General features: G+C 40.2%; 1 protein-coding gene across 6 annotated transcripts in view; it reads left to right on the top strand.

The window, feature by feature from the left end:
* ACOX3 (acyl-CoA oxidase 3, pristanoyl) overlaps positions 1-23,331 on the top strand; it is a 69,974-nt gene extending 46,643 nt beyond the window's left edge. For 4 of the 6 annotated variants that reach the window (XM_050947601.1, XM_050947600.1, XM_050947599.1 and 1 more), the window contains 7 exons: positions 1,527-1,649; positions 2,507-2,620; positions 11,487-11,602; positions 14,492-14,666; positions 15,446-15,513; positions 16,289-16,375; positions 21,659-23,331. In XM_050947601.1, coding sequence (XP_050803558.1) covers positions 1,527-1,649; positions 2,507-2,620; positions 11,487-11,602; positions 14,492-14,666; positions 15,446-15,513; positions 16,289-16,375; positions 21,659-21,778 — 803 coding nt within the window. In that variant the 3' untranslated portion in view covers positions 21,779-23,331. Of the gene's footprint in view, positions 1-1,526; positions 1,650-2,506; positions 2,621-11,486; positions 11,603-12,037; positions 13,814-14,491; positions 14,667-15,445; positions 15,514-16,288; positions 16,376-21,658 lie in introns of those variants that run through there. The other 2 variants (XM_050947602.1, XM_050947605.1) reach the window with 2 other exon arrangements.
* Positions 23,332-23,545: the final 214 nt, after the last annotated feature.

Below are 23,545 nucleotides of genomic sequence, written 5' to 3'. Positions count from 1 at the left end.
CATTAATTAGTTTGTCACTCCACCAAAGGGACGTGCAACAGTCCTTTTAAACCTGAGCTGAAATTTCCCAGGCACTTTAATCAAAACCACACAGTTTTAGGTAAAATATAAAACAGATTTATTAACTACAGAATGATAGATTTTAAATGATTATAAGTAGCAGACATAGAGATCAAAGTTGGTTACATAAGAAATAAAAATAGAAACGCAGCCTAAATTCTAACTTTAACAGACTACGGCCATGTCTTCACTAGCACTTATGTTGGCAAAATTTTTGTCAGTCGGGGTGTGAAAAAACCATCCCCTTGAGCGACGTACGTTTTGCTGGCATACGCGCTCGTGTGCACAGTGCTATATTAGTGAGAGACACCCCTCCCACCAACATAGCTACCGCCATCCATTGAGCTGGTTTTATTATGTCGACAGGAGAGCTCTCTCATGTCGGCATAACGCAGCTACACGTGTGCTCTTTCAGCTGCACAGCTATATCAGTACCACTGTGTCACTGTTAGTTTGTAAGTGTAGACATGGCCTAAGTAAGATCTGAATCAAATAGCTCTTCTCACCCTAATACATGTTACAGGCAGCTCACAGTCCTTAATACACAGGCTAGATTCCCTTCCCAGCCTGAGACCAGTCTCCCCGGTTCAAACTCTTTGTCTTCCAGATGCTCTCCCAGGTGTTGAGATGGGGAAGGAGAGAGGCCAAGTGATGATGTCACTGTCCCCCTTTTATACTTCCTTCCAACTGCCAGAAAGATACTTGCTGTGAGGTGGGGGTTAGGTAGCCCTCATTGCACACCTGCCCTCTCTGAGAAGCCTCTGGAAGAGTGGATTCTTCCTGATGGGCTATCAACGCCTGTCTGGCCAGAGATAGTTGCTTCTTTGTTGCTACTGAAAGGCTAGCTGTGGGCATTCCCCATTTCACAACATATTTCAGTAACACGGAGCAGTATTTCATAACTTCACATACACTGATAGCACATATAATTCAACAGGATGTTAATGTTCAACAGGTCAAAACTTTTTAAATGATATCTCACAAGGCATTCTCTGTACAAAACATATCATAATCATGTCAGGGTGGTGAAGATGGGGGTTCCAGGGTACTATTTTGAGGAACGGAGTGTCACACAGGTCCAGTTTGCACATGCAAAATCTGCACCCACAAAATGAATTTCAGGTGCAAAGTGTAATATTTGCACTGGCCATGAGGCAGTTACAACTATCCAAAGTGCCATTGCAGTTCATTTGGAGGAGAAATATAGATGCAGATGTTGCACATGCAGATTGCCCTCATCAAATGGATGTTTTGCTTCTGAAAATTTGCCCCCATGTATTTAGTTTTGTAAACAAAGGGTAACTTTTCAGCATCATCTGTTGATAAGAATAATTATATTGTATTGAAAACTGATTCAGATTTCTTATTCTTTTTAACTCATATAATAATTGTTTCCAAGTTCTTTTATATTTGTATAATGATTGAGTAACATTACATATTAAAATTTGTGACTTTTCTTTTAAAAGTGAATCGTCTAGGTGATATTCGAAATGACAATGACCCAAACTGCACCTATGAAGGAGACAATAATGTTCTGCTTCAGCAAACCAGCAACTACTTACTGAGCTGGGTGAATGCTAAACACCAAGGTTAGCATGCAGTACTATATCTTGTTTTAGATTTAGTGGTGATTTGGTAACAAGACTAGGAGATAATTCATACTGACAGAATTTATTTATGTAATCATTATTTGTAGATCATAAATAATGTTCTAGGTACCTTCATAAACAAATGTCTTGATCTCCCTCTCTCTATATTTCTGTTGCATCAGTCTCCACAGTATCTGGACCTCGTCGTAACTAGTTGTTTTCCATGTTGTAAGTAGGTAGTTTTGAAAAATTAACATGATAAAAAGTAATGTAGGGCTTGATGCTCTATCTGCGAGGGATTCAAACTCCCAAGTCCACTGGAAGTCATTTGAAGCTTTCTGCACCGAGTAGGGCAGGGCTTTGTGGTCCTTGAAAAATAATATAAAGGCAATCTATCTCCTACCACCCTTATATGCGTTAAATAGCATCTGCATCTGTGTCACTCATTCCAGATGGAACTATGGTACTAGGCACTGAGAGTACAGGTTGCAGAATGTTTAGCCTAACTGAATAATTTTAACGATAGCATTTTGTTGTTTTCTGGATAAAAGATCACGGGACAAATTTCTGGCACAGATTCTGGCCAACATCTTCCAGGTGCGGAAAACACATTTATGGGTATTGAATCTACAATCTCCGCTCCACTGGGAGCTTGCAACTAGCCAGGTCAGCTCCTCAGCACTTATTCACCTCACCTCATTCAGCTGAGTCCCCACTAGGCAGTAATAAGCTAAATATTTTGGCATTTCAGCACCTGACCTATCAAGAAAGAGTAAACCTAGCCCTAGGATAGTGTTTTACCTCAAAATACTCTGACACCGACTTTGTAACACATCAATTCATCGTTGGTATTCCAGATAAAGCTTCTATTGCATCCCCTCTTGGATCAGTAAACTTTTTGGAAGACTACAATCATATTCTTGGCCAGAAATTCACAGCCTCTAATGTTGAAGATTGCATGGACTCCTCAGGTAGCCATTTTCTATTTTCTCAATACAAATAGTTATTTTCACTCTGTCCCTTCCCCCCCAGCCAACTGATTTTTCTTCTCTCTCTTTCTCCATTCTGTGTTTTTCCACCATCTTTTGTAAGCAGACAGCTTACCTATAAGCATTAGAGATTGAGTGATGCTTCCGAACACACAGCATTCAAGAGAGCTCAGACTATGGCACATCCTTTTAGACACAACGTCCTGCATCTTGGCAGGGGGTTACACTAGATGACCCTTGTTCCATAGAATCTCTATGGATAGTAATTCCATGCTCTAATAAGAATATAACAGTAGGAATCTATTATAATTATAATTATCGACCACCTGACCAGGACAGTGATAGTAACGATGAAATGCTAAGGGAGATTAGAGAGGCTATCAAAATTAAGAACTCAGTAATATTGGGGGATTTCAATTATTCCCATATTGACTGGGTACATGTCACCTCAGGATGAAATGCAGAGACAGAATTTCTTGATATTTTAAATGACTGCTGCTTGGAGCAACTGATACAGGAACCCACAAGGGGAGAGGCAACTCTCAATTTAGTCCTGAGTGGAGCGCAGGATCTGGTCCAAGAGGTAACTATAACAGGACTTCTTGGAAATAGTTACCATAGTATAACAACATTTAACATGCCTGTGGTGGAAGAACACCTCAACAGCCCAACACTGTGGCATTTAATTTCCAAAAGGGGAACTAAGCAAAAATGAGGAGGCTAGTTAAACAGAAATTAAAAGGCACAGAGACTAGAGTGAAATCCCTGTAAGCTACATGGACACTTTTCAAAGACACCATACTAGAGGCCCAACTTAAATGTACAGTAAAAGAACTAAAAAAGAGTCACCATGGCTTAACAACCATGTAAAAGAAGCCGCGAGAGATAAAAGGGCATCTTTTAAAAAGTGAAAGTCAAATCATAGTGAAGTAAATAGAAAGGGGCATAAACACTGCCAAATTAAGTGTAAAAATGTAATAAGAAAAGCCAAAAACGAGTTTGAAGAACAGCTAGCCAAAAACTCAAAAGGTATTAGCAAAATGTTTTTTAAGTACATCAGAAGCAGGAAGCCTGCTAAACAACCAGTGAGGCCCGTGTATGATTGAGATACAAAAGTAGCACTCAAAGACAATAAAGTCATTGCGGAGAAACTAAATAAATTTTTTGCTTCAGTCTTCATGGCTGAGGATGGTAGGGAGATTCCCAAACCTGAGCTGTCTTTTGCAGGTGACAAATCTGAGGAATTGTCACAGATTGAAGTGTCACCAGAGGAGGTTTTGGAATTAATTGATAAACTTAACAGTAACAAGTCACTAGGACCAGATGGCATTCACCCAAGAGTTCTGAAAGAACGCAAATGTGATATTGCAGAACTATTAACTATGGTTTCTAATCTGTCCTTTAAATCAGCTTCTGTACCCAATGACTGGAAGTTAGCTAATGTAATACTAATATTTAAAAAGGGCTCTAGAGGTGATCCCGGCAATTACAGACCGGTAAGTCTAACGTCAGTACCAGGCAAATTAGTGGAAACAATAGTAAGGAACAAAATTGTCAGACACATAGAAGAACATAAATTGTTGGGAAAAGTCAACATGGTTTCTGTAAAGGGAAATCGTGTCTTACTAATCTATTAGAGTTCTTTGAAGGGGTCAACAAACATGAACAAGGGGGATCCAGTGGACATAGTGTATTTAGATTTCTAGAAAGCTTTTGACAAGGTCCCTCACCAAAGGCTCTTACGTAAATTAAGTTGTCATGGGATAAGAGGGAAGATCCTTTCATGGATTGAGAACTGGTTAAAAGGGAACAAAGAGTAGGAATAAAAGGTAAATTTTCAGAATGGAGAGGGGTAACTAGTGGTGTTCCCCAAGGGTCAGTTTTAGGACCAGTCCTATTCAACTTAATTCATAAATGATCTGGAGAAAGGGGTAAACAGTGAGCTGGCAAAGTTTGCAGATGATACTAAACTGCTCAAGATAGTTATGACCAAAGCAGACTGTGAAGAACTACAAAAAGATCTCACGAAACTAAGTGATGGGGCAACAAAATGGCAAACGAAATTTAATATGGATAAATGTAAAGTAATGCACATTGGAAAAAGTAACCCCAACTATACATACAATATGATGGGGGCTAATTTAGCTAGAACTAATCAAGAAAGAGATCTTGGAGTCATTGTGGATAGTTCCCCGAGGACATCCACGCAGTTTGCAGCAGCAGTCAAAAAAGCAAACAGGATTAAAAATAGGGATAGAGAATAAACCGGAGAATATTTTATTGCCCTTATATAAATCCATGGTACACCCACATCTTGAATTCTGCGTAAAGATGTCTCCTCATCTCAAAAAAGATATACTGGCCTTAGAAAAGATTCAGAGAAGGGCAACTAAAATGATTAGGGGTTTGGAACGGGTCCCATATGAGGAGAGATTAAAGACTCATAGACTCTAGGACTGGAAGGGACCTCGAGAGGTCATCGAGTCCAGTCCCCTGCCCTCATGGCAGGACCAAATACTGTCTAGACCATCCCTGATAGACATTTATCTAACCTACTCTTAAATATCTCCAGAGATGGAGATTCCACAACTTCCCTAGGCAATCTATTCCAGTGTTTAACTACCCTGACAGTTAGGAACTTTTTCCTAATGTCCAACCTAAATCTCCCTTGCTGCAGTTTAAGCCCATTGCTTGTTCTATCAGTGGAGGCTAAGGTGAACAAGTTTTCTCCCTCCTCCTGATGACACCCTTTTAGATACCTGGAAATTGCTATCATGTCCCCTCTCAGTCTCCTCTTTTCCAAACTAAACAAACCCAATTCCTTCAGCCTTCCTTCATAGGTCATGTTCTCAAGACCTTTAATCATTCTTGTTGCTCTAGGACTAGGACTTTTCAGCTTGGAAAAGAGGAGACTAAGTGGGGATATGATAGAAGTATATAAAATCATGAGTGATGTGGAGAAAGTGAATAAGGAAGTTATTTACTTGTTCCCATAATATAAGAACTAAGGGCCACCAAATGAAACTAATGGGCAGCAAATTTAAAACAAATAAAAGGAAGTTTTTTTTTCACACAGAGCACAGTCAACCCGTGGAACTCCTTGCCTGAGGAGGTTGTGAAGGCTAGGACCATAGCAGGGTTTAAAAGAGGACTGGATAAATTCATGGAGGTTAAGTCCATTAATGGCTATTAGCCAGGATGGGTAAGGAATTGGTGTCCCTAGCCTCTGTTTGTCAAAGGGTGGAAATGGGTGGCAGGAGAGAGATCACTTGATCATTACCCGTTAGGTTCACTCCTTCTGGAGCACCTGGCATTGGCCATGGTCGGTAGACAGGATACTGGGCTGGATGGACCTTTGGTCTTACCCAGTATGGCCATTCTTATGTTTTTCTAACCCTATGATTCTATGATCCCTAATAAGCAATGTTTTTACTCTGGTATTTATTATGATATGTGTAGAGCCTTGACTGCAAGAGAACTAGGATGGGTAAATTAATTCAGATTAAAATGTGAATTAACTTGATTGATTGGGTGTTTTTATTCCTACTTTTGCACAGCCCTTCACTTTTTGGTTTCATTCCAAAGCAGACACACTAAAAACAGGTGCTGTTCTTGTGCTACCTGTGACCTGGGTGGCCGAGAGAAGTGCTATGTCCTTTCAGCCGCCTTTCTAGACAGCAAAGGGAATCTGACAGAGCTGGTTTAAAATTTTCAAATTTTTGATGGTTTTTTTGGCAAAAATATTTGCTGTTTTTCAGCCAAATTATAGAGATGGTATTTTTAAAAAATGTAAAGATACTATACGAAAATTTACAGAGTTTTCTGTATTATTCATCCAGCTCTGGATCTGATAAGCTGACAGCTGAACATTCGAATTCTCACCTGATCCAGTGTTTTTTTCTTTTCTTATAACATATTCTCCATCAAATTGCATTTTATTATTTATTTATGTTGTGTGATGCACATTGCAATTTACTAGGGACCAAATTTTCATTTCTTAATATGGCTCATTGGCACAAAACATGCAAACTGAATTCTAGCATGAAATTGCTAGACAAAATGGTTTCATGCAATGTTGGATTGCATGTATTCTTCAAGTAAAGTGTTATTCTTGTTCCGCTAAAGTTGTATTTGTTGGTAGTTGTCCTCCAATATTGTATTGTTTTTAGAAAAGGCCATGTCTACACTACAGAGTTAAGTAGACTTAAGTTATGTCTATCATAAACTGCTGTAATTACATCGCTTGTGCATGTTTATACAATGCTTCTTGCACCGACAGAGAGAGCAGTGCACTGTGAATAGCTATCCCACTGTGCAAATCATCACCTTCTCCTACTAAGAGTTCTAGGAGTTTTCTCCATCCCAAAATTCCAAGGTCTTCCAACTGCATTTGAGGCCATTTTTCAACTGCCCCTGTAAACTTTGCACCTGCCATCTCTGCCTGAAAGCATGGATCCTGCACTGCTCACCAGTCTAGTGGTAAGTGGAAAGAAACAATTCAAGATTGATGTTGGTATTCACGGAACAGCTGCAAACGGTGGATTGTTGCTACTAGACTCGGGAAACAAGCACTGAGTGGTGGGATCAGATTGTGATGCAGATATGGGATGATATGCAGTGGCTGCAGAACTTTCATATGCATAAAGCCACCTTCCTTGAACTCTGTGCAGAGCTCATACCCGCCCTACAGCACAAGGACTACAAAATGAGAACTGTCCTTACTTTTCCTCATTCACCTCCTTATCTGACAGAGGCGCTCCGCCAGTGTGTAGGAGCTGGCCCTCAAGGGCACATCTGCATCAGCAAAAGAAACAATACACAGAGTCAGTATTGTGATTTCACTCATAGTCTTTAATCATAAAAGCATAAAAGTTACATACGCCTCTTTCTCACTTTTTCTTGGCAAGCACAGCCAGAGCTCTAATCATGGTGAGTTTGACCCAAGGGCGTGCGTGCAAGATGGGACAAAGGATCTGGGTGGTTTTCACTACAAGCGCCAAGTAACACTATTCTGAAAAAAGAGAACTAGATAACTAAGCTAAGGGAATACTTGCAAGGCAAGTGAGAGTTCCAACAGTAAGAAAGAACTGAAGGGGGGTTGGGTCGCCACTCCAGGGGGCTCCGCAGCCAGCTCCCCAGCCAACCACGGGAGCTGCTAAGGGAAAAAATTTCTAATGACCATGCACACGGCATGCGCACACAACTGATTGGAATGGATGGGAACAACACATCTCGAAGAACAGCAGTTACAAGAAGATGAGTAACCGTTTTATCTCTATGAAGGATTCCCAGGAGATCCTAGTGTGCATTAACAAACTGTTTTGCAAGACCCCCACTGCATAGCAGCACAGGGAAATGTGAAGCAGATGCAAACAATACCTAGTGTTGTTAATTTCAGTCCCTTCTCCCACATGCACCATGTAGCAAAATAAAAGACACCTCTACTTTATGCAACCATGCAGTATCAAAGTAAAATAAGTACTCATCAGAGCTCCCATCTCCTGCTTCAGGCACACCAGAGCAGGACTGCTGGACCGGCTAGAACACTCTGGAGTCAAGGAGGTCCTGGCTTGCCACGCCACCAGACGAGCCTGTCGCCTGTCCCACATCCTCCTCCAACTCGACCTCCTCAGGGCTGACTCTGCTGGCTACTGCCTCCAGTCCCCCCCGAAGTATCCACAGGGCTCTTGGCAGGGGAGGTGGGGGTCACTGCTGAGGATGGTGTGAAGCTCCTTGTAGAAGCAGCATGTTTTTGGTAGCACACCAGAGCAATGGTTGGCCTCCCGTGCCTTCTGGTACACCTGCCTTAGCTCCCTTATCTTAGCATGGCACTGCTACGTGTCCCTTTTTTGTCCCTTTTCATCCATGCCACGAGTAATTTGCTCATAGGTGTCAACGTTCCTATGGCTGGATTGGAGCTACAACTACACATCCTCCTCTCCAAACAGACCCAACAGATCCAGCAACTTCCATTTTACTCCACGCAGGAGCCTGTTTGTTGTGGAGAGCCAGCATGGTCAACTGGGAAGATGCGATATGAGCTGTCCACTTTGAGCAAACAAGAAGTGGAACTTCAAAAATTCTTTAAAGTGGGAGGAGCACATGCCTGAGTACGTTTGCAGACTAGAGACTGCTTACCAGAGTGGTCATGATGGGCATTGTGGGACACCTCCCAGAGGCCACTTAGGGTAACAAACAAGTTACACTGACACCGTGTCGCTGTAACTTTGTCCCAAAAAGCTCTATGTCACTTGTCAAGGTGGTTTTATTCTGTTGGTGTAGCAGGAGAGTTAAATCAGTGGGAGGAACATTGTTGTGTGTACACCTCCACTGTTTTGTCTACAAAACCTGACTTTTGTTGACAAAACTGTGTAGTGTAGACAAGGCCAGGAACTCTCATATGGGCCAGATCTCCGTTTGATGTAATTAGATTGGGGCCTTGAAATAGATTTATAAGGAAAGTGCATGTGAGTTAGAACAGTGTAGAGCAGGGCAACATTTTGAACAGTAAAATATGCACAAAGTATGTCACTGTGTAATAATTGTCTTTGGTTTGGTTGGAAAAAATGGAGAAACAGTGAGAAAAGAGCTTAAGCAGTTGGCTTAGTTTTCTCTGCTATAATCAAATTAAGAAAGACAGTACATGCCATTCCCACGATCTTATTGCTGCTATTTACCCAAATTGGCCCCTAGGGGGAAATTAGAGGGAATCAGATCTATATGAGGATTTAAGACAAAAGTGAGTCTATAAAACTGAGAATTTATTGTGGGTAGAAATTTAACCTTAATTTATAGATGTCATTAACAGGCAATCTGCTTGTTTCCTGGAATCCAAATAACTGCTTCAGTGCTCAGCTAATTGAATGAAGAAATACTGGGATTACTGCAGTCTCGGTAATGATGCAGAGCTCCAAGTGAGATAATGCCTCAATAGTTATGACAAAAACTTAACATCTGACTAGCTTCAAAATGCAAAGGCTTAGAAGAAAGGCTTGCTGAAATGATTGTTTGCTTTGTCTTTGTGGTAAAACTCAAGCTTGTGACATGCTGGACAGCACAAACTAATAACTAAGCACATTTTTGTCTCATCAGTTAATACCTACCGAAGCAGCCAAATCACAGTTGGAAGAAAAACTAAATCTGTTCATCTGTATTAATTTTCTATTAGAAGTAATTTAATAGCATTGGACTAAGTCTCTGACTAGGATTTAGGCCACCAGGATTTAGCCAAGGGTATGTCTACACTGCCAGATTGGCGGGTAGTGATCCATCTATCGGGGATCGATTTATCGTGTCTAGTGTAGACACGATAAATCGATCCCCAATCGCTCTGTCGACTCCTGTACTCCACCCCAGTGAGAGGTGGAAGCGGAGTCGATGGGGGAGCAGTGGCAGTCAACCCCGCGCTGTGAGGTAAGTTGTCCTAAGATATGTCAACTTCAGCTAAACTGTTCTCGTAGTTGAAGTTGTGTATCTTAGGTCGATCCCCCTGCCTAGTGTAGACCAGGCCCAAGAATCATAGAGATGTAGAACTGGAAGGGACCTTGAGAGGTTATCTAGGCATGCCTCCTCCACCCCCACCCCTATACTGAGGTAGGACCAAGTGTACCTACACCATTCCTAACAGGTGTATTTCTAACCTGTTCTTAAAAGCCTCCAATGACAGGGATTCCACTACCTCCCTAGGTAACTTATTCCAGTACTTAACTATCCTTATAGTTAGAAAGTGTGTCCCGATACCTAATCTAAATCTCCCTTGCTACAGATTAAGCTCATTAATTCTTGTCCTATCTTCACTGGACATGGAGAACAATTGATCACCATCCTCTTTATAATAGTCCTTAATATATTTGAAGATGGTTATAAAGTGCCCCCTCGGTCTTCTTTTTCTCAACACTAAACATGCCTATATGTACTCTGTAATACCTGCTTCCCTAATAATCCCAGAGTGCTTAAAAAATTTAACATGCTGCTGTGCAGTGGTTACTTCACTTGCCACTTAAATACAGCCACATATGGGTGGAACATGGCAACAGTTTAATGGCATATACAGTCACGCCACAACTTTTAAAGGCTCAACACGCAAGGTGTTGGCTATCCTCAATGCAAGGAGATACACAGCACCTTTCAGGATTGAGCTTTAGAAGAGGAAGAGAAAATACTTTATGAGATTGAACCAGTAGGAAGGCAGAATATAAATAATAAACTGAGAATTTGACTCTGTTACAGGAAACAACCCATTCTTGTGAAAAGTGTCATGGGATATTTAATTAATATATGTGAGCAAGACCTTGTTTATTCTTATTTCAAAGACTATGGTCAGAATTCTCTTGGCAACTTTGCCCCAGTCAGGCACTTCAAAGTTGCTGTTTTGTGGCAGTGGGTTGCCAGCAGAGCATTCCCTTAGCAAAGGGCAACTCTCCAGTGGTCACAAGCTGGTGGAGGTGGCATAGTTCCTCCTGTGAAAGCTGCCCACACTCACCTCAGGATCTTGGAGAAAGGGTGGTGAAGGCTGAAAGCAGGGAAGGGTCATGGCAGAGCGGAGCTTTACTATGCCTGCCTTCCACTGGCATAAGTCATTCAGGGACCTTACATCAGTGGGATAAGTTAGACCAGCTCCTCATTGCTAGGGTCAGGTTGCAGAGGAAAAGGGTCACAACTGGCTCCCTGACAACTTTTTTTTTAATTGATTTATGTAAGCCTCTAACAGGAATCCAGTGTCTGTCCCAAATAACATGAGTTTAGAATAAAGTCAGTTCTGTTTGTGATTACTAGCAATAGGAGCATCAACATGCAATATTTCAGTTTTCCTCTCTTTACCACGTGGAAAATTTCTTCTCTCTTTCAGTTCCATTAGCTGCATATAAATGGCTGGTTTGTTACCTGCTCCGAGAAAGTGCCCTGAAATTGAGCCATGAGAAACAGAGTGGGAATAGTGATTTTGAAGCAAGAAACAACAGTCAGGTAACAATTTATTCAAAGTCCAACCTTATTTACTGTCTGTTTTCCTCCAAGTTTGCCAGCTCTGGTTTCCTTTATCCTTCTGTCATTCATAAAGCAGCAAATCATAGTAACTAATAAAAATGATTCCCATCCATGTGCATTAAACGAGGAGAATTACAATCAGTAAAATCTTTCAAAACATAGTTTCCGTCAGAACCGTGCAGACATAGTTGTGTAATAAATTCAAATTAATCTTAATTTTTAACTCCTCTTTTGAAGATTATATCTACTACTATTAAATCCACTACCACTCCTAATTAGTACATCTATATCTGCTTATTATTCTGCACTTGTGGCCAAATACATACTGTAAGAAAGAATCCTGTTCTGGCAGGTAGATGGACTAGATGACCTAATAGGTCTTTTCCATCTCTAATGTCTATAATTCAAATGCAGAGCCCTCATGACATATACCAGACTGACAATATTGGAAAGTGACAAGAAAACATTGACAGTCATACGACGAGTGGATCCACTGTCCCCTAACAAGATTTTAACAGCCAAGGAGGGCATGGCTCCAAATCACAGCTTGCAGCACTTCCCCATCCATCTCTCTCCTCAGTGAACAAAACTGGCCGGAACCCAAAGCACAGAATTCTTGGCATTTGTTATTCCTGAGGGGGATCTGCTGCTCTGGAGGCAGCCAACCTTACCTGCAAAGTACATTGAAAACTTACAAGAAATACTCAACTCTGTATCCAAGTAGAGAAGACCAGGCTTCACCCAGGCTTCCACCACCCAGGATAGCTCTGCTGGTTGGGACTTCGCAAAAGCTATGGTAGAAGTAACCACCATCAGAGCCTTCATCCGAGCAACAGCTTAGAATAAGAGAGAAATGTCTACTTTGCTGGGTCAGTATCAGATTGTGAACAACGTGTCCCCTGGCTGGCACTTACTACTGACAGCATAAATACAACTATGATTCCATCTGGTATGGCCCATTACCCAATGACTACGCCCCTTTAGGAATGTGGTGCATAGCCAAGTGTGTTAAGAAGCTGAGCAATATAGAGGTACCCTGCCCTACTTCTTCCTTGTATTCATTAGACTCTCTTCCCTCCCTGCAATGCTTGTGCAGCACAGAGGAGGATTTTTCTTGTAAATAATGTTCATTAAATACATCTGAAAATGATTAGCATCATGGAGCTTTGGAGACCTTGGTAGGTTTGATTTTAAAACATCAGGGCGTGAAGAAGCGCTTTCTGTCAACCCCTTGGCAGAGAAATGATGTAGTGTTCAGTCATGCAGCAGGAGACCTGGGACAAATTCCTGGCCTATCCCTGGGCTATGGTGAGTTCAGAGTTCACTGGACAGCCCAGGGTAGCAGGGGAGGAAATGCTTTGTATCACTCATCTGTGATGTCTCATGCTGGCTGAACAGGATTAACAGGCTCGGAAGGGAGTCCTGTCCATTTATTCTCAGCCACAAAGTTAATGGGAAAAATGCAGGACTACAAGACTGGGTTTATAAAGTAGAAAGAAGTCGCAGAGGGGGACTCATTCTCAGGGCTCGAACAGGGCAGGGATATTGAGAGACATTTGATTGTGACTAGAGAATTGGTCTAATCACAAAATTCTGATCTAAATTCAGGTCCAACCATTGAGGGTGAAAAAATCTCTCTTCCCCTCCCAAAGTTTTATGGGTGCTCAGATGTGGTTTTTGTTCTTCAAGCTTATCTCTGGTAATGACACTGATCAAGGGTGCTATTGAAGAACTATACAAAGAGAGTGGAATTATTTGGAATAGGATTTTGTTTTTTTAAATAGGCTGTCTATTGCAGTGATTTAAAAGAAACTGACCAACCGTGATTTACTGAACATAGAACAAACCCAACAAGTTGAAATAATACGAAATTAATGCCTGTAGGAAAAAACTGAGAGCAGTGTAACAAACTGTTATAACACAAACATCTTCCTATTCAGCTTTCAAATACATATTCATTCATATAACAACCTGTTTCAAATTTAAATGGTATTCCAGTTCAAGTGGCTATATAAAGGCTACCAAAGCTTCCTATGCAAATAATCAGTCCCTATATTTCTATCCCGTGTATTAAAAATATTGTAAGAGGTAGTGTTTTTTTTTACCTTGCTAATAGGATAAGAGCAAAGGGTTAGTTTTGTCATTCTTTCAAACAACATTAGAGTCAATGGGGACTAGTAAGCACTATGTCCAATAATATTTATAGGATCAGACCCTTCCTTTTCCTATAATTTAGTAGAAAATTCTATCCCTGCTATAGAATTCCATAAGATGGTTTAAAACAATTTATAGAAAGGAGAGCAGTCTCTATTCAGTACTATAGATTTTAGAATAATTTCTATAGAACCCTACTGGTATCATTCATATTAATTCCTATAGCATTTTCTATTCGAGCTCAATGGGCATTAAGACCTTGGACCTGATTCTCAACTGTCTTCCACCTTCTGTAGTCATTTACACCTGTACAAAGTGGGTGTGAAATGCTGCCAGATCAGAATGGTAGCATGTTATACATCAGTTTTGCCCTAACTTTGGACAGGTAGAAGTGACTGTACAAGTTGGGAGATGGTGGAGAATTAGGAACCTTATTTCCAGTTGTGGTAGATATGTTCATTGCCTTTCCGAAAAACCTAATTGTCCCTAGCCAAACAGACATTTGAAATGCACAATTTGAAAGCACTTCCCTAGGTGCACACTTCCCAGAGAGTCTTGTTTATTCGTTAAAACTTGAGCAGGATTGTCAACTGGTGTAAATCGGCATAACTCCATTAACTTCAATGTTGCTGTGCCATTATATAGCAGCTAAGGATCTGGCCCTTTTGTGTTTTGTTTGTCAACATGTTATTTAATCCTTTTCTATTTCTTAAGGTATACTATTGTCGTTCGTTAGCCATCGCTTTCATCGAGCAAACAGTCTTACAAAGGTATCATGAATACACTCATGATCCCGACACACCATCTACGCTCCAGCCTGTGCTAAAGCATCTTAGTGCTCTGTATGGACTGTGGTCTTTAAGTAAACACATGGCCGTGCTCTACCAAGGTGAGATCAAATCTATCTTCAGCGTGGATCACTTTTTAAAAAGCCCTAATTGTAGCCTTTATTTTTTCTGTACAGTGCATTGCACTTTGGCAAGGAGAGAGAGACACTCTTGACTGGAGTATACGATAGAACATTTAGTTATTGCCTGTGTAATGCAACATTACTGGGTAGGCTGTCAGAAGCAGGGATTTAACTCTGGATCTAAAAGAATCAGCCTCTATTAGCTAACCTAAAAGCCTCAGCTCTGTTATCCCAAGAGCTGTAGTGAACTTATCCACCTCTGTGAGATCCAGCCCCTGGGGGAGGGGTGATCTATGGCCATACTGCAAGTGCAGCTTTGTCTACATGGCCCTGCAGTTCAGACTCTGGGGGAGTGAACTGCAGTGCACACTAGCATGCTATGCCGTAACTGTCCCATGTGGATACTGCTGGTGCAAACTAAAAGTTCACATTAACATAGTTCTCTTTCAAATAGGACTATGTTAATGTGAACTAGATACCTTTTAGTTCACCCCCACAGCATCCACCCATGAAAGTTACAGTGCAGCACACTAGTGCATGCTCTGATTCACACACCCTGGGGCCATAGACAAGCCTTGGGACTTACTTACACATGTAAAAGGCTGCTAGTGCCTAAGGCAGCGAGTTATTAAAGTCTGCCTCTTGAGTGAGAAAGTCATCAATACTGAAGAGATTTATAAAACCATGCCATTGATAAAAGAAATACATCAACATAATCCTAGCTTCACCATTTAATTTAATTATAAATCTATTTGCAGGTGGATATGTTTCAGGAGAGCAGCCTGGTAGATTCATACAGCATGCTATTCTGGAGCTTTGTTCCAAGGTAAGTCTCTAACATCATTCTGGTGTGAGTGGACAGCAACACACCATGCCAATAATGGAAGAAAGACATACCACTTACTTTGCACTTCAGGAGACTATCGGGATGCTGTCCTATTTGCAGTTGAATAGCCTGTTTTAAAAAGGGAAGGCTAGTAGCATTGGGTCAAATCTTGAGTATTCTACAAGAGCTCAAAGAAAGTCATATTTCATATTTTGAGGGAAAATTCTTGGAAGAAGATGCTTTGGATTTCATTTGTCATTTGAAGTAATGTGTTTATTGGACGAAATAGGAGGCCAATATAACATTTGAGAGCAGAAATGCCATTCTATTTATTTCATTATCATCTCTGCTCATAAATATTGTGTGTATTATTTTTTTCTCAACACGTAGCTTTTCAAGCTAGCACACATTTTGACCAGGCAAAATATGAATTGTAAAGAAGAAGAATCTGGAAATTGTATGTTAATGAATGAGCTGTGTGTTAATCAGTTTGTATGGACATACACAGTACTGCCTAGATGAAAATAAAATTTAACGCTTTTAAGGAAAGCATGGAAAACTTCTAAAATACAGAGTTGGGTCTTTTTTTTTTTTTAAATAAGCTCTGGAAGAAAGACAAAAATAGTGTGAATAGACAGTGTGTTGATAGTGGATCTTTCAAAGTGTAACTTCTTAAGGTACCATTGCCTGGTGGCTTCCAGCACTGCTTGTTGTTCGTAGGTACCCACAGAAATCTAGAAGAGCTGCCAAATTTATGCTTTTTGTTTTTAATCAGTTGAAAGATGATGCAGTTGCCTTGGTGGATGTTATTGCACCTCCTGACTTCATTCTGAACTCACCCATTGGCAGAGCTGATGGAGAGGTAAAGAGAAACCTTCCTGTGTTTGCAAAGCTAATAATTAAAACAGCATTTTTGTAACTGGACAAATTATCATAGCTTCTTTGACTTCAGTGGAGCTATGACAGTTTGCACAAGATGAGGATATGCTCCAGTATATGGGGAAGTCACAGTTGCTTTGGTAGAAATCTGTGCATACTCTAGATTGAAGAAGCTACTGTTCATACCATAAGATCTCTTTTCTAGATATTTTAATATTTGGAGGGCCTCCAAAATCCTTCTAACTTTTCCAACTCTTCTGATACCCAAACTCACTGAGTCTGGTTCTCTGTTACTATCTTCTTGTTCCATGATACTGTACCTATGTACATAGACCCCCAAAGTGAACTGGTCTTTTTTACTTCTCTGTCATTTTGTCCAGCATAGTCTAATTTGTCATCTATCATCACCCTAAGGGTAAAATTCTGGCCCCTTTGAAGTCAATAGCAAAACTCTCATTGATTGTAATGGAGCTAGATTTTCATCCTAGGTTGTTGTTTCTGTTTAGTTCTGTTGCTATGTCAAATTATTGTCTCATCAGATGTCATAGCTTTCACTTTACCAGTCTGAATCTTGTGTTTTTATTCCTTGCCCATATTTCTAACCTTTCTAGGAATGATTCCTCTGACCTCACTGGTGCTCACAACACCCTCATTTTAGTGTCATCTGTGAATGTTTTTTTCACGATTTTTAATGAAAATGTCTAATATGAGAGCAAAGTGAAATTAAAACGTGTTCCAACTAAGAATTGTTATGGTCATGGCCTAAAAAACAGAGAAATTACATTGCAACCTTCCAGAAAGATCTAGCACTACTTTATTTCTTAAAACCCAGAACCTTAACACACAAGAACCAAAACCAGACACACAACGCATGCTGCTCCCTAAGGGGGATTCTTTCAGCAGCGTATAGTACGTACATGCATAGCCCTCCTAGCACAGACAGAAATAGCAGTGTAGACTGTGAGACATGAGGTAAGCAAGTAAAAGCATGGCGGACAGGTGTAGGAATGTATCCAGAGTACGTACACTACATGCTGTCTGCTCACTCATGCCATGCCTCTGTCAGCATGGAGTCTTGTTGCATCCCACTTCTGGAGCCTTTTCCCTCTGTAGGCAAAGACTTCTGCAGCAGGAAAAAGCCCCAGCAACTCCCTGACACTGGAGCCCTTCCCTGCCACAGGGAAAGACGCCAGCAGGGAACGTCTCTGGCAGTGGGGGATGCAGCAGGGAAAACGCTCATCCTTTCCCTGCTGCCTCCTCCCTGCCAGAGCCTTTCACTGACACGTAGCTATACACTGAAGTGTGGCCGCAGCCTGCTTTAAACTGCTGCATGTAGCTACACATACACTACATGATGCTGAAATTGGTGTGTGGTATAGATGGCAGAAATTCACAACTCACCCCACCTTTCTCTAGGCTGGCTCTTGGCAGACTGACAGCAGAGGATCCAGACTCCATGCTCAGAGCTCCCTAGCCTGCAAACAGGACCAAGAAACCCCTTAGGATTTGAAGGCGACAGCTTGTAATCTCTACAGTTTTCAATACCCCACAAGAATGATATTAACAGAAAGCGTGTCATGAGAGAATCACATTTATTCAATGAGAGTATATAACATGATACCCGGAAGTGTCTTGTGATGGATTGAGACAGCCCTTAGCTTGCAAAGTAACAGATACACTGACAGACCAGAAATAACAACACCACCACCACTGTGCTTTACACCATTATTGGGAGGATCTCAAAGTATTTTACAAACACTAACTGAGCCTCAAACGAATTTGGTTTAAAAAAAAAATGGGTGAAGATTTTCAAAAGTGACTGTGGTTTTGGGTCCCCAACTTGGGGCACCTTTCAGAGGCCCTGATTTTGAACGGGATAGATTCTCATCACTTTCTGAAATCAGGCCTCTTCAAAGGGTCTCATGTTGGGCACTCAAAATCACTTTTGAAAATCTCGGCCAGAGTGTTTCAGTGTCTGCGTTCATCATAGTGTCATTCAGTCCGTTCTAGCACCATCTAAGCAATACATTGTGCCGTGGGTCCTGGAAGTGCTTGCTCATTTGCAGATATCCCTTTGTGCATGTCAGTTTCTTCCTCCGTCCAGTTAAGAGTAAAAGGCTTTGGAAAGTGTCTTTCTGTACAGCTGGATGATTCTCGTAAAATTTCTGTTCTAAAAACTTCTCTTAGTGGATCTTACTAGCCTCTTACATCTGCGGCTGAACAAAACAATATGCGCTGTTTTCTGAGAGCTACAGTGAATACACTGGATAGGTACAGCTCACAGAACAGGGTGGTGCAGAGCTGCACTTTCCCTCAAGGAAAGTGAAAAGTATTCAGAATGCCCCCTTAGCAAAAAGCACTTACTACAATACCCACCCCTTCATGAAGCGCTGCTTTCCCCAGTGCACTATTGGTTCCCCTTCTTGGGAACACAAATGGAACAATCTCTGCTCTCATAAGCAGACACATGGCAATTCTGCCTGGCCTGTATGCAGGCCATGCTAAGGTATAAGAATGTTCTTTGAACATTGGGTCTGATCCAAAACATGCTGTACTATATTGACATCTTTCCCTTTGTCACCCATATTGTGTACTTGGGTGAGGGCCGGGCAAAATCTGGCCCTGTGTCATGTGGTAGCAAAGCTCATTTTAAAAGTATTTCATTCCTTCTACGAGAGAGACTAAAGATGACTCATCTGCCCTGTTAGTCCCACAGATGTCTGCATTCCAGGAACCCTAAGTGGCATTTTCAGCTTTATCTTGTGCAGACACCAATTAAAATGTTGTTCTAGACACATCATTAAAATGCTGAAGACCGTTTTTGTTCCACTACCTTGTTTACTGCTTGAACTATCAACAACATAAAAATTAACTAGTCTAAATGAAAGAGCCACCCTGTTCCTAATCAAACTACCCAAAATAAAAGCAGTAACTTCTAATTCACTTATTTGATTGCAGGGGAGTCATTACCAAAGAGTCAGACACATAGAATTAGGGGGAGGTGGTCATTTTCATGGCACTGAACAGTCTACCTGTGACTTTGTTAGACTCTTCTAGACCTGGTAGTTTTGGAGCATGGCCTCCGAAGGATGGGACTCCCCATCAATGGGAGCGTTATTCATGGGGGGAAAGGGCTAAACTCACCCTGTCGCTAAGTGTCAGCAATTGCATGGTCAAAATTTCACACTTGCATGTCTGCTTTTATGTACTCAAATTCCTATCTGGGCACCTAAATTGGTGATTAGATTTTCATACATATCCTTAAAGTAAAGCCACTTGTTTCAGTGGCCCATAAGGTTAGGGTACTTGGTGGAGTTATACAGATTCTTGCCTTTATTAAAGCTTAGGGATAAAATTTTCAAGTGTCTCTGAGACTTAGGAGCCAAAGTCCCACATTCAAAATGGAATATTCAAAAGCACCTTGGTGCCTAACTCTTATAGGAACGAAATCCCTTTGTGAAAATTCCACTAAGTGCCTACCTGCATCTCTAGGCACCTAAATACCTTTAAAAATCTGTCCCTTATGCAATTAGGAGCCTAAATCCCATGGGCTGTCAATAAGTCTTAGGCTACCAATTGCCTGCTAAGTTTCCAACAGCATTTTTGAACATCCATTTAATGTTTTTGAGGAAGTGGTTTAGAGGGAATAATTTTAAAAAATGACTAAAATATGAACCACCTACATAGCGGGAAAGGGAAATTATGGTTCTTAAGTAAAATTAGGGCCACAGTTATGAGTCTGAATCCAAAGACAAAATAACTGAAAGCAGAAAATTAGAAAGAAAAGTATGCAAATGACTGTAAATGTGAATGTTAAACTATCCAATAAGAAGCAGAAGAAATTGATGGAAGTAAGCACGTGTGTTCTGAATAGATAGTGGATTTCACTGGTTAATAAATTACAGACAGCTTGTATTTCAGGAGGTAAAAATAAAGAGAATGAAGAATAGAAAGGCAATGGAAAAACAAAGTACAGATTGCAGTACTGTACAGGCCAGATCATCTGAATGTAACAGGGGAATGAATTTCATTTGGATAATCAAGGTTCCATTAAGGTAGAGTTGGTGGGGTCAGGAATCTGCAGTTCTTAAACTGTGCAGGAAAGAGGCTTTAGAACTTACTGTGCAGCTTTAGGACTGAATGATTCAAGAGTTAAGCTGCCTGGAAGACTTGGATGCCCAGTTCCCATCCAAGGCAGCTTTGAAAATCTCAGCCTAAGTGTATAAAGTTTTCATTAGCTTTTCAATACTAAATCTACCATTTTGCATGCTGAGGTCAAACCAACTTTTGTATGGACCCAAGTGTCTCAGTTAACCATGGTCCAGAAAATCAAAGTTCAAATGTATTTACTATTTTGGAGATTTTTTGCAATTTTTATTTTAAACGTGTAGCACCAAAGCCTCAGCTGGTGTAAATTTGTGTAGCATCATTGAAGCTATTGTGATTGACACCAGGTGAGAATCTGATCTCCCTCACCTCCTCCCATTTTTCTAGGATGGTATTAAAAAGTTTAAATTAATTGTGAAACTGTCAAATATTTCCAGATAGTAAAAGGCATAATCTGACTAGTGCTCAACAGATCTACACTATTAAAGTGGCCTTTTGCAGAATTTATTTCCCATTTAATGCTTTTAGCTGAGCTGTATAAAATAACAATTTGGGAAAGACTGATGAATTAACAATGTGCTGATGGGAGACGAATTTCTGATGCTCAAACAGAAGTGTTCACATCTGGGAGAAAAATTCTATAACTTGCCAAAAACATATAGAAAGAAGGGTAAAAACAGAGTATTTTCAGCTTTAACTTCCAGAGGCATGGACAGAGTGAAACACGGCTTCATTTCATTTTTCCTCTATGAACTGTGCTTGTTGAGAAAACTGAAATAAAGATGGAATAAAAAAAATCACCAAGAAAATTAAGTAGAAATCAAGAACCTTAGAGTTTTCACTGTTTTTCTTTTGTTTTGTGATTGTTTTATACCAGTTAAAAAGTTGAAAGGCCAGATCCTTAGGTGGCACAAATCAGCCTCACTCAACTACGTCAACACGGCTAGTCCAGTTTACTCCAGCTGAAGATCTGATCCCAAATTTGTTTTGTTCTTGCTTTCATGTAATTATGCACTTTATTTTGTGCTTGTTCTGTATTCCTAGAAATACAGTTGCAATTGCAATTCCATTTTAGTTGGTTTTATTTGAATTGTTTAAACTTTTGTGAAATTTAAATGATTTTCTGCTTATGGTAATCTACATGTTTCTTCTTTTGCAGCTGTATAAAAATCTGTGGACAATAGTCCTTCAAGGCAGCAAGGTGCTGGAGAGACCATCATGGTGGGCAGAATTTTGTGTTAATAAACCCGTTGTCGGAAAGCTGAGGTCGAGGATGTAGATTAAAAATGTAAGAGTGGCCCAGTAGGGCAACGATTGATAACATATTTCAGACACTGAGAGGAAGGAGCACATATTTCAAATGAAGAAGATTTCATACAAAAGATGCCAAGAGATAGAATGAGTTTGAAATCAGATATGACCCAATCTTAAGGACTGTTGACATAATGGCAAGAACAGTACAACACATCTGCATGTAGTTCAAAATAATCATGCTAATGTTAATCAGTCGCCGATTAAAAGAAAACAAGTCTCATTAAAGTTAATTGCTTTTCACAGCTTCCGTACATATAAAACTAAATATTACTTTCATCAGTGTCCTGACAGCAAATAGGGTCTAAAAGGCTTGTAATTGCTGGCATGCTACAGACGTTAAACATGCAAAAAAGTCTGCCTTGAACTGTGAACAGACAGACCAGTTTTACTTTTTCAAGTTTCTGGGAAAGTTTTAGCAAAGCAAAGGGGTTTTTAGAACATGGTAGGATTTTCAGTGGGCATAAACAAGATAGCATCACTGGAATTGAGTAAGTGAGTATCTTTGAAGTCCATGAAGCTACTGTGCTTTACACTATCTGTTCCACAACGTTTAAAATAGTTGATTGTTCTTTCAATGCAAGAGATGTGATAAGCTGACTTCCAGTTTGAGGTTTTGATTAATCCTCAAGTTTTATATCACTGTAGATATAACTAATTCAAAGTTTCTCATTCACTTGTCATTGTTATGTTAATTTATGGTAACGCAAATGTAAAATGATTGTATAACTTCACTAGTAGTTAGAATGTTTGGTTTTTTTCCCTTCTATAGTGTTAGCGTTTAAGCTCAACAGACCAATTGGTGCAAGTCAACACATGTTGGAGCTGCACCTGCTTCCTTCAGGTCTAAATTTAGTCCAGTAATCTGGAAGTGGGTTGTTAAAAATAAACAAAATGATTTCTGTTGCCAGATGTTGCAGACATTTAATCAAGGACAAGAAAGTAGAATGATAATTACTGCAGCTGAAGGAGAACCTTTGTTTATATATGTTTAGGAAATATTCCCCAAGTAATGAGTAGTTTCCTTTGCAAATGAAGAGACACTAGTAAGTTTTTGAAGTACTGAATATTTTATATTTTTAAAATAAAATCTGGAAAGATACTGCCTGCTTTTCTATACTGTATAATTTCCCTGTTACTCTGAACTGATCTAGGACCAAATCCTGCTCATCGTACTCACATGAGCTGTTCTGTTCAGGCCAGGGGGACTTTTGTTAGGAAGGTGTCTAGGATTAATCTTGTGCCATTAAAGTCAATGGCAGTTTTGTAATTGACTCTCAATGGGAGCAGAATCAAACCTCTGGCCCTTAGTGGATTTTTTTTTAATTGTCACCATTCTGTTCCAGCTCTACGCTTATGATTCTGATGAAGTGTTTCAATGTCAGAATTCCAACGTTTGTAAGTCTTTATAGTGTTATGACTCAAATATTAAATAACTGTTATTGTGCTGGTTTTTTGTGTTCAAATATTACTAGAATACATTTAATCAAAGTAAAAAATAAAGTGGTACTTTCAAATTTTGCCATATGATCAAGTAGTTATATTGCTCCTTCTAAAGTTTCACCAAAATCAGATCGAACATAGGAGGTGTTTCACTGCTGGAAAAGCCATTGAAAGGGCATTTAGTTTTTAACAGTGTGCTCTCTGAGAATCTCAAGGTACATTTTCCAAAGCAGAAACCTTTTAAAGTTTCAGTTTAGGTTGCTAAGGGCAATTCAAGAGATTAGTTTAAATT

This window comes from Gopherus flavomarginatus, chromosome 3, assembly GCF_025201925.1.
Source record: "Gopherus flavomarginatus isolate rGopFla2 chromosome 3, rGopFla2.mat.asm, whole genome shotgun sequence".
Lineage (NCBI taxonomy): Eukaryota > Metazoa > Chordata > Testudines > Testudinidae > Gopherus > Gopherus flavomarginatus.
This window is presented reverse-complemented; position numbering and strand designations above follow the sequence as displayed.